Genomic DNA, 12,428 nt, shown 5'->3' with positions numbered 1-12,428 from the left:
AACTCTTGACTTCCCAGACAAAATCAGGAAACATAGAGACTTAAAAAGCACATTGACCACATTTGCATGCGATAAGCTGGTTGCTCTTTGAAGAACCTGTGGTGCATCCCACAGATGATCAAGCTCACTGTGGGGTTTTTGCCCCCCTTCCTTCCCCTTTGGTTCCTGTGCAGGTAGTATTCTCAGGAATGCCACGGCAAGCCTGACTTATTTCCCTCTCCCTGCTGTCATCATGAAATATTTTCAACTTCTGTGGTGCTTTTGCTCTTTATCCCTCCCTTCTTTTGGTGAAAGGGAGATTTTTAAAAGCTGAATTGACAGCTGGCATTTGCTATCCCCATACTGACAGCTGCTTCAGAGTGCCCATGCAGCATCTCAGAGTGGGGCTGTCAGTGACTGGCAAACCATTAGAAAATGTGCGCACAATATGTGCAAATACGTTTGGTCTACCTGCAGTGACTGCAGCAATAAGCACGCCAAAAAAGTGGGATTGATAATAGACAATGAGGTTTGCCCCTTCAGCACTTAAAAGCTAGAGAATCGCATTGCTAAGGGTGATACTGTCATTATCCTTTTTCGATGTCACTATCATTGCTTTTCAATCTTTTCAACGAGCAGCTAGCAATTAACCATGGAAACTGGGCACAAAGTAACCTTTGTTACCTACTTCCTTTTGACAGCTGAAACTCACAAGGCTATTGGCAATGTATGTCTATACATAGTGGACAGTCCTTAAGTGCAACCAACAAAAGAAATAAGTAAAAGAACAGCTAGCAATTTGAGCAATTTTCTAAGGATGAAAATATAATTAGAAAGGTGGCAAACCAGTGATAGTTATTCCAAAAGCATTGGTGAAAGGGTGGCACAAGGGGTGGCACAGGAGATAATGAAGGGCAGCAGGGGTTTCGCCTCTTGCCAAGTGGTTCACTAGCCCATCCCACAACCAGGGATGAAATTGCTCTGCCAATTTGGGAAATGCTTGTGAAGGCAAGGCACCAAATTCCATAGCAAATTTGAAGTCCAAATAAAAGTGTGATGTAGCAGTTGCTTCAATCTCAAACCAGCAATTGCAGATGCTTCTCACATAATCATCAGTGGTCGGTTGTCATTTCATGTGATTTCCTTTTTAAAGGAAACAAAAGGGATATGGGACTGTATTTAATTTCTGATCAGCCTCAGCAGAGTTTAAAAGGATTGCTTCTACAGCTTGCAGTTAGGCATACCTAATCAATTTAACTAAAATGGTTTAAGAAAAAAAATACAATGGGCTCTGGTGTACCTGATTCTGGTAGGATGAGATATTTCATACAGACTGACAAAATGAATATGCTGATTATCTATCAGTTAAAACTGATGATTCACACCCATTTTGTACCACAGCCAATTTCATTATAAAAGTAAACAAGAAGTATTTACCAATACCCCTAGTCTCTGGTGTTACACTGATTTAACCACTGATATGAACTACCCTAAGTATTTAGCAACAGGTTTTGATGTTGTTTAATTCAACTTAACTCCAAGAAGTTCATTTTAAGCATAGACAAGTTCCCAACTATCTCATTAGTGTTTTGATAGGGTTGGATCCAAAGATCCATTGCTTATGCTGATAGAAAGTTCTCCCTTTAATGGAAGAAGTGCTTCCACTGACAGGAGGATTCTTTGGAGAAAAAGAATCTTTGGTTCCAAACAGCAGAGTTTGTATGGTTGCTTTAACTATTCCTTATGCTAAAATCAACATGTTGCCCTTCTCTGGATGGGAATTTCTAACAAGCTTCAGAAATGATGCTGTTAAAGTTATTGTTGCTATGTTGCTGTTAAAGAAAGACAAAAGTTTTTTTACTGAACTCATTAAAATACAAGTCAAACTTTTATCTTCTTTGACACTATTGAGTATATTACATGAGAAAGCATTATGTAAAATCAAAAAAAGAAATACTCCTGATCATTTTAAACTTGCTTCTCATTCATAAAATTGGGTTTGCTCACTAAACAAACCTATTGACTTACATTTCTGACATTTTTGAAATTTGTAGAGACATACTGATTTCACTAGAGTTCACATTTAGGACAATACCATAGGTTACTGACTCTACATGAATGTTGATGCATCTCAATAGTTAAGATTAGTCTAGGATTCCGTGGTCATTTTAAAGTCCTACTCTGTTGCAATGATTTCTTCACTAGCAAAGCTTTGTATCAATGTGACTTAGAACAATGAAATTATATACATCAAAGATCTTGAGTCTGAAGACAGTCATTTCTGTAACTCTTAAGTGTTTTGTACAGATGGTTGGATGTTAAAAAGTTCTTAACTTGTAGTTGTCCTGTCTTGGCAAAGATGTATGCACAGTGGAGTCTGGAGGAAATAAATAGGCTGGTGGTCCACAGCATGTAGCAGGACCAAGAGACCAAGAAGCATCAGCAACTTAACAGGTTCCAGACTGAAGCCATGTCCTTCAGGCTATATAATGGCTACATACCAGCTCCAATAACAGAGTTAATATGCCTCTGTATACCAATTGCTGAGGTAGATGGGTGAATGGTGCTACTGCCGTCATGACCTACTTGTGTGCTTCCCACACTTAAATGGTTGACTGCCATGTGAATAGAATGTTGCACAAGGCAGGCCTTTGGTCTGATCTAGTATGAATCTTACTATGTTTTCATACAGAACAAGATTATCAGAATTGTCACAAAATAGTCCCTGCTTGAAACAGCTATTCTCACTCTCTCTCTCTTAACTTTATTAACTCACTTGTTTATTTAAAACATTTTTATCCTGTCCTTTCCAAGAGACTCAGGACAGCTTACAATTATAAATAATACTACAATAATACAATAGAGACCTGTTCTCCCCTGCAGAGTAGGGCAGGACGTGCTCCAACAGAGCAAAGCTCAGGGAACCAAGGTTCAATTTAGATGCCAGGAAGTACTTTCTGACAGTTAGGACCCCGAGGGTATGGAATGGGCTTCCATAGGAGGTGGTTGAGGCCCCATTGGTGCCTCAGGATAGGCTAGACATCACATGGTGGGCTGGAGCCAGGGGTCAGACTAGATGGCCCTGGAGACCCCTTCTGACTCACTGTTTCTAATAATATAATGATTAAAACAGTAAATAATAAACAAACATAAACCAAACATTTCATAAAACTAAAGAAAATAAGGAATAGAAAAAGAAAAGAACATGCGACTGTGGACAGTTCTTAAAACATCTAAAATCCTTATTTACTTATTAAAATGTTGGCTAAATAAAAAGGTCTTAACCTGACACCAGAAGGAGTATAAGGTCAGTGACAGGCGGACCTCTCTGGGGAGTGTATTCCACGGTCCACTTGATAGCAAAAAATTAATCCAATTCATAACATATAGAAAATGTTATATACAATATAATTAAAATGAAAGAAAGAACAAACAAACACACTTCATTTACAATTATACTAAACTATAACAAAAGCAGTTCATCCCAGCAACGGAATGATTGGATACTTATGAACTGATTTACTCTTTCAAGAAGCTAGATCTCCCAAAATAGCAATTAATTTTGAGAAGTTTCAAAACCCCTTTATCAATACTCAATAAATGGTCCCCAAATATCATCAAAATTATTTATCAAGCCTTTTTTCACTTTAATATTTATATTTTTTATTTATTTTATATTGTTAATTTTAATTTTATATTGTTACTTTTGTATTTTATTGTGTTGTAAGCCGCCCCGAGGCTTCAGCAAGGGGCGGCATAGAAATGTTCAAATAAATAAATAAATAAATAAATAAATATCACAACTTATCATGAAAGGCTGCATTTCAAACTTCTCTGTGCCAATCACTCAACTGATAAACCATTTTATTTTTCTCTTTTTTTCAATTTACTATCATTAACAGCTATTAATAAAACTGTTATTCTTTAATATTCCATCTCCATTGTTTTCTATCAAATATTGACAATAATGTGATTCCAGGATTTATGTCAATATTTAAACTCAATATTTTACTTACTTAAAAACCTATTTCCAAAATTTTATTATAAATTCGTATTCCCACCACATATGGAAATATATACCCACTTCTCAGCCACATCTCCACCACAAATTAGAATATTTACTATCCATATAATTTAATTTTACCAGGGTTAGTTACCAGTTCCATACTAGTTTCAGCTAATCTCATAGAATAAGTTCACCAGCCTTATCTTTCTACTATTACACACTGGTGAAGGTTCTTATACATTTCACTGATATTCAAGATAATGAAACGCATTAGCCCTAATTAAGATGAATTCTGAAGCTCTGCAAATCAGGTTACCATTCACAACTGAGCAGTTATTCGAGGAAAATTGTAATCCCTTACTATCACAATTTCCCCACTGCTGTGTGTCTTCTATTCTTCATAACTAAAGACCTTGCTATACTCTTTGAATAGGTCAAATGAAATTTGGTAAGGTTCAATGATGACTAAAGACTCTGGATAATATAAAGGATGGGCAGGTGAAAAGAGAGACAGGTGTCCTTCACCCTTAATATCTGTGAAGAGTAAATGTCAGCAGTTGTAACTAACACAACAAGGTAAACTGAATAAAATCCTTCTGTATTATTATTAATGATCAGGAGTCCTATTCTCTTTCTCACCTGATTACCCTATTTGTAACATTCAAATAGGAATACAGAACTTGGCATTGTTTTATGCTGAAAACCTCAAATTCCCTTTTTATACCAAAAAAGAAAAGAAATTAATGTCATATTGTAAAGATCTTAAAACAGTAAGCTCCTCAGACTTAACTGAACCTGGAAACAAAAACACTAAGATAAAGTGGCACTGTTATTTGTGAAAATACACAAAGAAATTTATCATTTCCCCTTGCACAGGAAGTGTCAGCAACAGCCCGGAAGTCCTTCTCGAATGCCCGGAAGGGATCGCTGCCGTGCATGTGCCCACAGTAGCGCCCCCTTAAGTAGAAAAGCTCTTGTCGGAAGTGGACGGAGCGAAAGGTGCTTATTGGAGCACAGGGATTAACGTAATAGAAAAATAGCCAGCAGCCTTGCGAGAAGCTCCCAGGACCGGAAGTACGTCAAAACTTGCACTTTAATCGTAATCCAGCCGAAGAGGGAAGTGGTTCTTGCCTTCTCGGTCTTGAGGTGCTTGGGATTTGCGCCGTTTCCCTCAACTCCCCGGTCGCTATGGCCGAAATGGCGCAGAGTGTAGCTCAGAGCAAGAACGGCCAGGGTGAAGGGGAGGGGGGGTCCGGAGCTGCCGCCTTGCCCTGGTGAGTAGCGGGACTCGCTTCTCGTCGCAAGCCCCGTGGCAGGGGAGCGACAGCCTAGAGAAGCGGGGTAGACTTGACAGCGACGCGGGGAGGGCCGCTCGGTGGCTTTCACTGCCGCCTTCTCGCCCGGCAGGAAGCGCCGGGACGGCTTAGCGCCGCTACTGCCACAGCGCCCCGTAGCGTTGGCTTCTCGCGCGTCGCGTCCCCCGCAGGCCCCCTGGCGGCCTTTTGCTTTTCCTGAGGAAAGGCGCACTCCACAGTTCCGGTTGTCGGTGCATCTTACCTCACTGAGAGGGTAGCCGGTGATTTTGGACAGTTCCCCGCGGGTAGCACTTGCTTCTTCCTTTCTTTTGTCATTTTGACCCCATCCTTTTTCCCTGCTGTTTGCCTTCAGCCCAACTGACCACTGGAATGTGGCTGCAGATAACGTCTTCAACATTAAATTTTTTCTTCTAGTTAAAAGAGCTTCCTTATTCCTATCTTAACTGAAGGTTACTTAAACTGTTTCTCACTCACTTCTGAGCAGGTAGGAGAGAGACACTAAAGCCCTGTTTAACAAAAGTGGCTGGAGAAACTGAGCCCCATTCTAACAGACTACTGCTCATTCACTTTGAGAGCTTGGGAGGATATAGTAAATTTATGTGAACCATTCCCATTGTATAATCGTTATGCAGAATCATTCGCAATATATGAGGGCCTAGTTATTTATGTGACTCTTTTTTTTAAAGTATTACAGGTTGTGTATACCACATGGTTCAAACAACTGCACTGGATGGAAAAAATCTTCTGAAATTGCTTCCAGTTTCTAACCCTTTAGGAAAAATTGTGCCCTTCGTTCAACCTCAAGTCATACCTGATAATACAAAAGGAAATGCTTCAATATCTTGTCATGGTACTTTGAAGGATTTGTCTATTAAAACCCCTGAACATAAACCCTCAGCTACATCTGAAAAATTGATTCTGCCAAAGCGATTGAGTCAAATGGAAAAGATGAATATAGCCTCTGCAGCAGAAGAGGACCCAAGTACACTGAAAATTTCTAACATTCAGGGTAATTTTCATTCAGCTGTTAGATCAACTCTGAAAAAGGATGCTACTTCTGTTTGTTCAGATAACAGCAATGCAGAATATGTACTTGTGAATACAAAAAATTTTCCTGTCACTGTGAAGTCTCCAGTACTGCCGTCTGGTCATCATCTTCAAATACCAGCTGATGCTGAAGTCAAATCTGTTCCTGCTTCTTTCTTGCCACCAACAATTCAACAGAAGATACTGGCAGCAGCAACCTCTAATGTTTCTGGGGCATGTGAGGTTACAAACACACCAACTGTTATTTATGTGTCACCAGTAAATACAGTGAAAATGACAGCTTCAAACCCACTGCAAAATATATGTCCAAAACCAGTTGCGGAGACATCATCAAATCCTTTAGTACTGACATTGCCACAAACAAGTGATAGTTCTGCCCTAGATGTAGCAACATGCGATAGTGAGAAAAAACAGGCAACTCCTATGAAATGGGTTGTCCAGGAAAGCCCAAAGTCATCAGCATCTTGCCTTGTTCCTGTAAAGTCATCAAATACCATGGCATCAAAGATCTTAAAAACTTTGGTTGATACAAAAAATATGGAAAGCAATCCTACTAGTATTCTTCCTGCCTGTTCCAGTATGAGTGAAAGCCAAGCAAAAGTTACTTCCATAAAAGATAATGCCCTGGTCATGTACAATGGGAAAGTGTTTTTACTGACTAGAAAAGAATCCAGTGTTGTGTCAACAAACAAGTGTGGTGAACAAGCATCACCTGGCACTGAAATGCACTTCAGAAAACAAAAATCTCAGTTAGTTAGTTCAGCTGCAGATAGTACAATAACCAATCAAGTTGTCAATCTAGTGTTGTCAAAAAGCAAAGGGATTGCATCTAATGTGAAAGATCCAAAATCCAGTGAAAATATGAAACCTCATGCACAACCTGAAGTGAAGAAAGTTTTAACAACTGCATATACTTTGCTTGTATCACCTCATCTGCAAATAAACAATACAAGCCAGCATGAGGCAGTGTCTCCATCAGGAAACCTAGCTGAAATGAATGTTGCTCAAAAGTCAATTACAGAAGAAAATACAAACCATAGCATTGTACAGAAAATTCTTTCTCAAGGACCTCCTGCTTTATTATCAGCTACAGTGAATGATGCTTCCAAAGAAGAAGATCAAAAGGTAACTCTTAATAGGGCAACTTATACTAGTTTGCATTCATTATGTAGTTTTAAGTGTCTAAAATCAATATTTAGCTAATAAGTATAGAACATGGGTCCTCAAACTGTGGCCTGTAGGCCAGATTTGGCCCTCCATGTCCATTTATCTGGCCTGCCTCAGAGGTTTTGGACTCCCTGTGCCCGCCGCCCACCTCGCCCTGCGCGCAGGGAGGCGGTGGCTTGCTTGTGCAGTGATTGTTTTGGACTCACTCGGAGCAAACGATCTCTAAGTGAGCAAGCCGCTGCTTTGCACGGCCGCCTCGCCATGCCCGCGTGCCCCACCCTTGCCTCCTCTCTCCTCACCACGCACCCCTGCCTTGCCTCACTGCGCCTGTGTGCCGCCCCCACCCCCTCGCTGGCCCACACGCACTGCCAGCACTGCCTTTCCGGCCCACGCCCAGCACCTTTCAACTGGCCCCCCTGATGAAAAAGTTTGAGGACCCCTGGCATACGACCAAAAAGAGAAAAATATATATTTTGGTTCTTAACTGGTAGTCAAAGGAAGAGGATTTTGCTAGGTCAACCAGAAGAGCAAATGAGGGTATTTAAAACAAAAGACAAAATGTATTGTGAAACAGGATTGTCTGCTGTCTCAGGTGTTCTACTGAAGAAAACAACAACACAAAAACAAAAGTCTTCTCTGTTTACATTTTGTCGTACTGAGGTTCCCCAGTGACATGGTTTCACATGTCTTTATGCCTAACAAAAAGCAAATATTTAATAGAAAATACTTTATTAATATTTAGAGTTTATGATACAGAGGCAAAGCAAATATAGAACTACCATGTAAACTACAAAACAATGGGCTAGTCATACTGCTCCCCTAAGTAAATTTGATCTTTGGTCCTAGTAGTCAGTGGTATAGAAAGTTCACTAGTGGATATGTGGTACAGAATTGTATATTATATTATAGTTCCAGTGAATAAGAAAAGTTTGCAGTTTGTGTGCTTTGCTTTGCATTTTTTAAAAGTAACATAGTATTTACATGTAGCAATAGGTTTAATGCTGCTTTTATATTTGTGTTCTTTAGTTTTCTACTACAGAATAGTAGAAAATTCTATTTCTGTTGGTATATTTTATTTCATGGAATCCACTTTGATTATTTTGAAAGCTTGAATATTGTCTGGTTCCATCCTGAGGCAATGTATGGGGCAAAAGCAGCTTGAAGGTCAAAATTTGCAAGCAAACAATTCAATACTGGCATAACAGAAGAAACAAGGTGTCATTAGGAATCCAGGGCTCAGCATCACCAGAGAGCAGAAGCAAGAACACAAAAGCTAGGATATAAGGCCATATAAGAGCTGTTGTTGTTTCAGCACCTCTCGCTGTCTGTAACTGAAGCTTACAAGCTGAAGCTTCCAGTACTCAACTATGGTACATCCAAGAAATCTCGAAGAGGTGTTCCTTCTAAGGAAGTTCTTTACTCATGAAGAGTCCTTCTGGAAAGACCATCTTCCTCACAGGGTTTTTTCAGGCTTACCTCTTGAGATGCCACCACTCTTGGGATCTAGGTGATTACTCAGCTTCCGTCTCTGATGGAGTTCCCTTCTTGTGCAGATGGATCCATGGCTATCTCTCCTAAGGGCCCAGGCTTTCCTTGGTTTTATTGGTTGCTTTTCAGTGATGTTTGTTTCTGGGAGTTATAGCTTCTTCTCTGAAGAGGATTCCTCCAGCATAGGTATGACCAATATAAATAGCTGAAATAATCTGACAATGCTAAATATCAATAATTTATTTCTTAAATGCTTTAACACCACTTTTCTATAATATGTAAATTGGTTTACAGTAAAAAATAAAATATAAACATATAATATTAACTATATCATGCTTATGCAGGCAGTAATATTTATATCCTGTTTCCTACTGTTAAAAGGTAGTAAATTTACTTGCTTATTTGAAACAGTATTCATTTATTTTGACACTGCAGCATTTCACAGTGTTGCTTCTACTTTCACACACAGAGAGAAGACTTTGTGACTTAATAGGGTACTCACTGTAAACATTCTGTGGAATTACACAAATATATAAAGCTTTATGAACAATAATTGTGATCTGGAAAATTTATATGCTGAATATTTACTGTTTCAGATTGAGAAGATCTCATCAGGAATGACTGTTCAGATCAAGCATAGGAAAGAGCAACACAGAAAGCAGTATCATGAGTTGAGAAAGAAATTTGGTCTCTTTAAAGAAGAGAGAGTGTATCTGAAGAAAATTCCTGTATCAGTTTCTCTTAAAAGATCAGAAGCAACTGAGTGTTCCAGTAATGTACAAATGACTGATTCAAGAAATTTGCTGCAGGAAATAACTATTAAACCTGAACCTAAAGAAGAAGAAGAAATGGTATCTGAAATGTTTAAATTGATGTGTATAATATTTATACTATATAGTTAATTGAATTTGATTTGTAATCATCTATATTAAGTGCTAAGGGTGATGGAACCCTGAAATGATTGGCTCTGATATTAGGATGTCATGAAAAGTTTTCAGATACTTTAACTGCTAAGCAAACAGGGCAACCTCTGTGGCCTGTTAGTAAAGCTGAAAAGTAGAAAATAACTTGAGGGAAGTGGCTGAAGACAGAGAAGTGAGGAGGAAAAGTATGCTGAGGAATAAAGTAGAACCTGAGAGAAAAACAGATGGATTATAGGGACTGAGGAAAGCTGTAAAGAAGAGAAAGAGTCAATGAGGAAACTTATGGTGGAAAACCTTGGAAGTGAATGAGGACACAATTTCAGGTTTTGATCTAAACCGCTGAATTTAGATTCCACTGAACTCAGTGGGCCATGGCTTAAAATTAATAGGGCTTAAGTTCATCCAACTTAAACCAGGAGTCCGTTCAGTGTTGGATTTAACCTTTAGGCTGGATAAAGTCTATTAGAAATGTTTTAACTTGTGGGGTATAAAGAGGCAAAGAATTAATAGATGTTCAGTACATCATAGGAACATAGACCTGCTTGTCCATATATTCCTGTATCATTTTCTGCAGATGCCAGGAGCTGAAACTGAAACTTTATGCATACAAAGCATGTATTCTGCCACTGATTCCCTCTAATTTTGGAAATGAAAGTGAAGGAAAGATAACACTGATGATTTTTATGAAATAAAAATTGCTGCTGGATTTATATCTTGCCTAATGAAGAGATCTGGAAATCTTGAAAGTTCACCTGATTTTATCTTTGAGTTGGCCTAATAAAGATATTTCAGTATATAGATTCTGGATTTTTTTAAATCGCCAACATACTGCCTTTGTTTCATGAAAGATTTCAGTCAGCAATAGGGTTTAAATGATCCCAAGGCAAGGAATACACTGGTGACAAGTGAAGTCATTAGAATGGTTAAAGTTGTAAACATAAAATAGTTTTCCATTAATAATTTCCCTAAATGGATTCTGACACATGAATTCAGCTGCTTGTAAATGCCTAAATAGCTGTTGTGAATTTTCATTTGGTTTTAATCATGTGATTAATTTTTAAAGCAGAAATACAACATTAATCTTTTTTTTCCTTAACACACAGATAATTGGAGAACAGAGGGAAGAGAATATAAAGAGGAAGACAATGATATCGCCAATATTAGTGAATAGAAAGAAGAGGAAAACTGAAGTCGAAACTACATTGAATCCAGAGTTAGAATGTACCAGCTCTTTTTCAGTAATGGATAACCAGACTAGCCCTTACAGACAAATTGTATCAGAGCAAGAACATCACACAAACTCTGTGCAGTTCCCTCAGAGACTGGATTCTGACACTAATCCTTCTGTTCAAAATGAAGAGAACATTTTGACCCACACTTCATCCTGCTGTGAAAATGAAACATTTCTTAGTGAAAGTTCTTTCAAAGACATTTTTTCATTCAGCCCTCCAGATTTGGAGGAAACAATAAAAGATGAAAAAATAAGAAGGCTTAAACGACTTCTGAGTGAAAAAGAGGCAGCATTAGAGGAAATTCGTAAACACATGCAGCACACTTAACAGATGTAATATTTATTTCGCTTAAACCTCTGCTGCAACTGCTTTGCTTCAGTGACTTGCTAAATAAAAAGGTATTTGTTGACCTTTATGTTTAAAAACCAACAACAATCTAGTTTTCTGATGTCTACATGGTATTAATGGGTGTGTGTGCGTCCCTCCATCTCAGTGCCCAGGATTATGCAAGTCTAAAATCTTACTCAGAAGATTATAGCTTGCAGTAATTTTATTATTTCAGTCTGTTTTCTCTACTATATACTTATTTCAGTATGCCCTTCCTTATTTTGATATATTTTAGTTTCTCCAAAAATTTCCTTTTTGCTGATAATTGGGTTTCAGAACCAGCCCTTAGAATGGAAATTAAATGAATTTTTTCAGTTGCAGATTTCCTAAAAAGTACACTTCTTGCCTTAAAGGTATTGAAGAAAATGGACTAGCCTAAACTTGAATTATTTACTTGGTTAGTATTAAAGTGTTACTTGAATTTTGTTTCAAAACTGAAATAAAGGTAATGCTAGTGAAATGGTATAATGGTTTAGAATTTCTCAAAGTAATTAGTGATAAGCAGTTTATTATTAGGTTTCTTCAAACCTGCTGAAAAAGTCATACTCATGATTTTAATTTCTTAACTCCTAATTTGCATCAGAGTATAACCATTATGAGAATAAATAGGAACTGTAGGGTTTGTGGACACCTTACTTGAGCTGTGACTCCTGGTTTCAGGTTGTTTAATCTCCCATGCAGCTTATAAAGCACTTGGCCTGCAAGAAAGACCAAACTTTAGGCAGGAGCTGGAGTATGGGCAGAGGGGCTCTTGTCTTCAGCATTCCCCAGGGTAGGCTGCAGAACACAGGACACAGTGGTGCCATGAAGGAGTTGGAGCTCTCAGTCTGCCATCCTTATGGAGTGAATGTTTTTATGTGAGTTGTGGGTTCTGAGTAAGAGC

The 12,428-nt window shown here is 38.4% G+C and overlaps 1 protein-coding gene across 1 annotated transcript; it reads left to right on the top strand.

The window, feature by feature from the left end:
* Positions 1–5,090: 5,090 nt before the first annotated feature.
* Positions 5,091–12,005, top strand: LRIF1 (ligand dependent nuclear receptor interacting factor 1). Its single transcript, XM_044447508.1, has 4 exons — positions 5,091–5,259; positions 5,988–7,473; positions 9,600–9,854; positions 11,030–12,005. The coding sequence occupies exons 1-4, from the start codon at positions 5,174–5,176 to the stop codon at positions 11,483–11,485; spliced, it is 2,283 nt and encodes a 760-aa protein (XP_044303443.1). The 5' UTR covers positions 5,091–5,173; the 3' UTR covers positions 11,486–12,005.
* The last annotated feature ends 423 nt before the right edge of the window (positions 12,006–12,428 follow it).

The sequence above is a fragment of the Varanus komodoensis genome, unplaced genomic scaffold, assembly GCF_004798865.1.
Source record: "Varanus komodoensis strain SLA01 unplaced genomic scaffold, ASM479886v1 scaffold52, whole genome shotgun sequence".
NCBI classification, from domain to species: domain Eukaryota; kingdom Metazoa; phylum Chordata; class Lepidosauria; order Squamata; family Varanidae; genus Varanus; species Varanus komodoensis.
This window is presented reverse-complemented; position numbering and strand designations above follow the sequence as displayed.

Excerpts from the sequence above, each read along its gene's own strand:
- LRIF1 (XM_044447508.1), top strand. The coding sequence starts at position 5,174 with ATGGCCGAAATGGCGCAGAGTGTAGCTCAGAGCAAGAACGGCCAGGGT. Across the intron at positions 5,260-5,987 it reads GGAGCTGCCGCCTTGCCCTG|TATTACAGGTTGTGTATACC; the intron begins GTGAGTAGCGGG and ends TTTTTTTTAAAG. Across the intron at positions 9,855-11,029 it reads CTAAAGAAGAAGAAGAAATG|ATAATTGGAGAACAGAGGGA; the intron begins GTATCTGAAATG and ends CTTAACACACAG.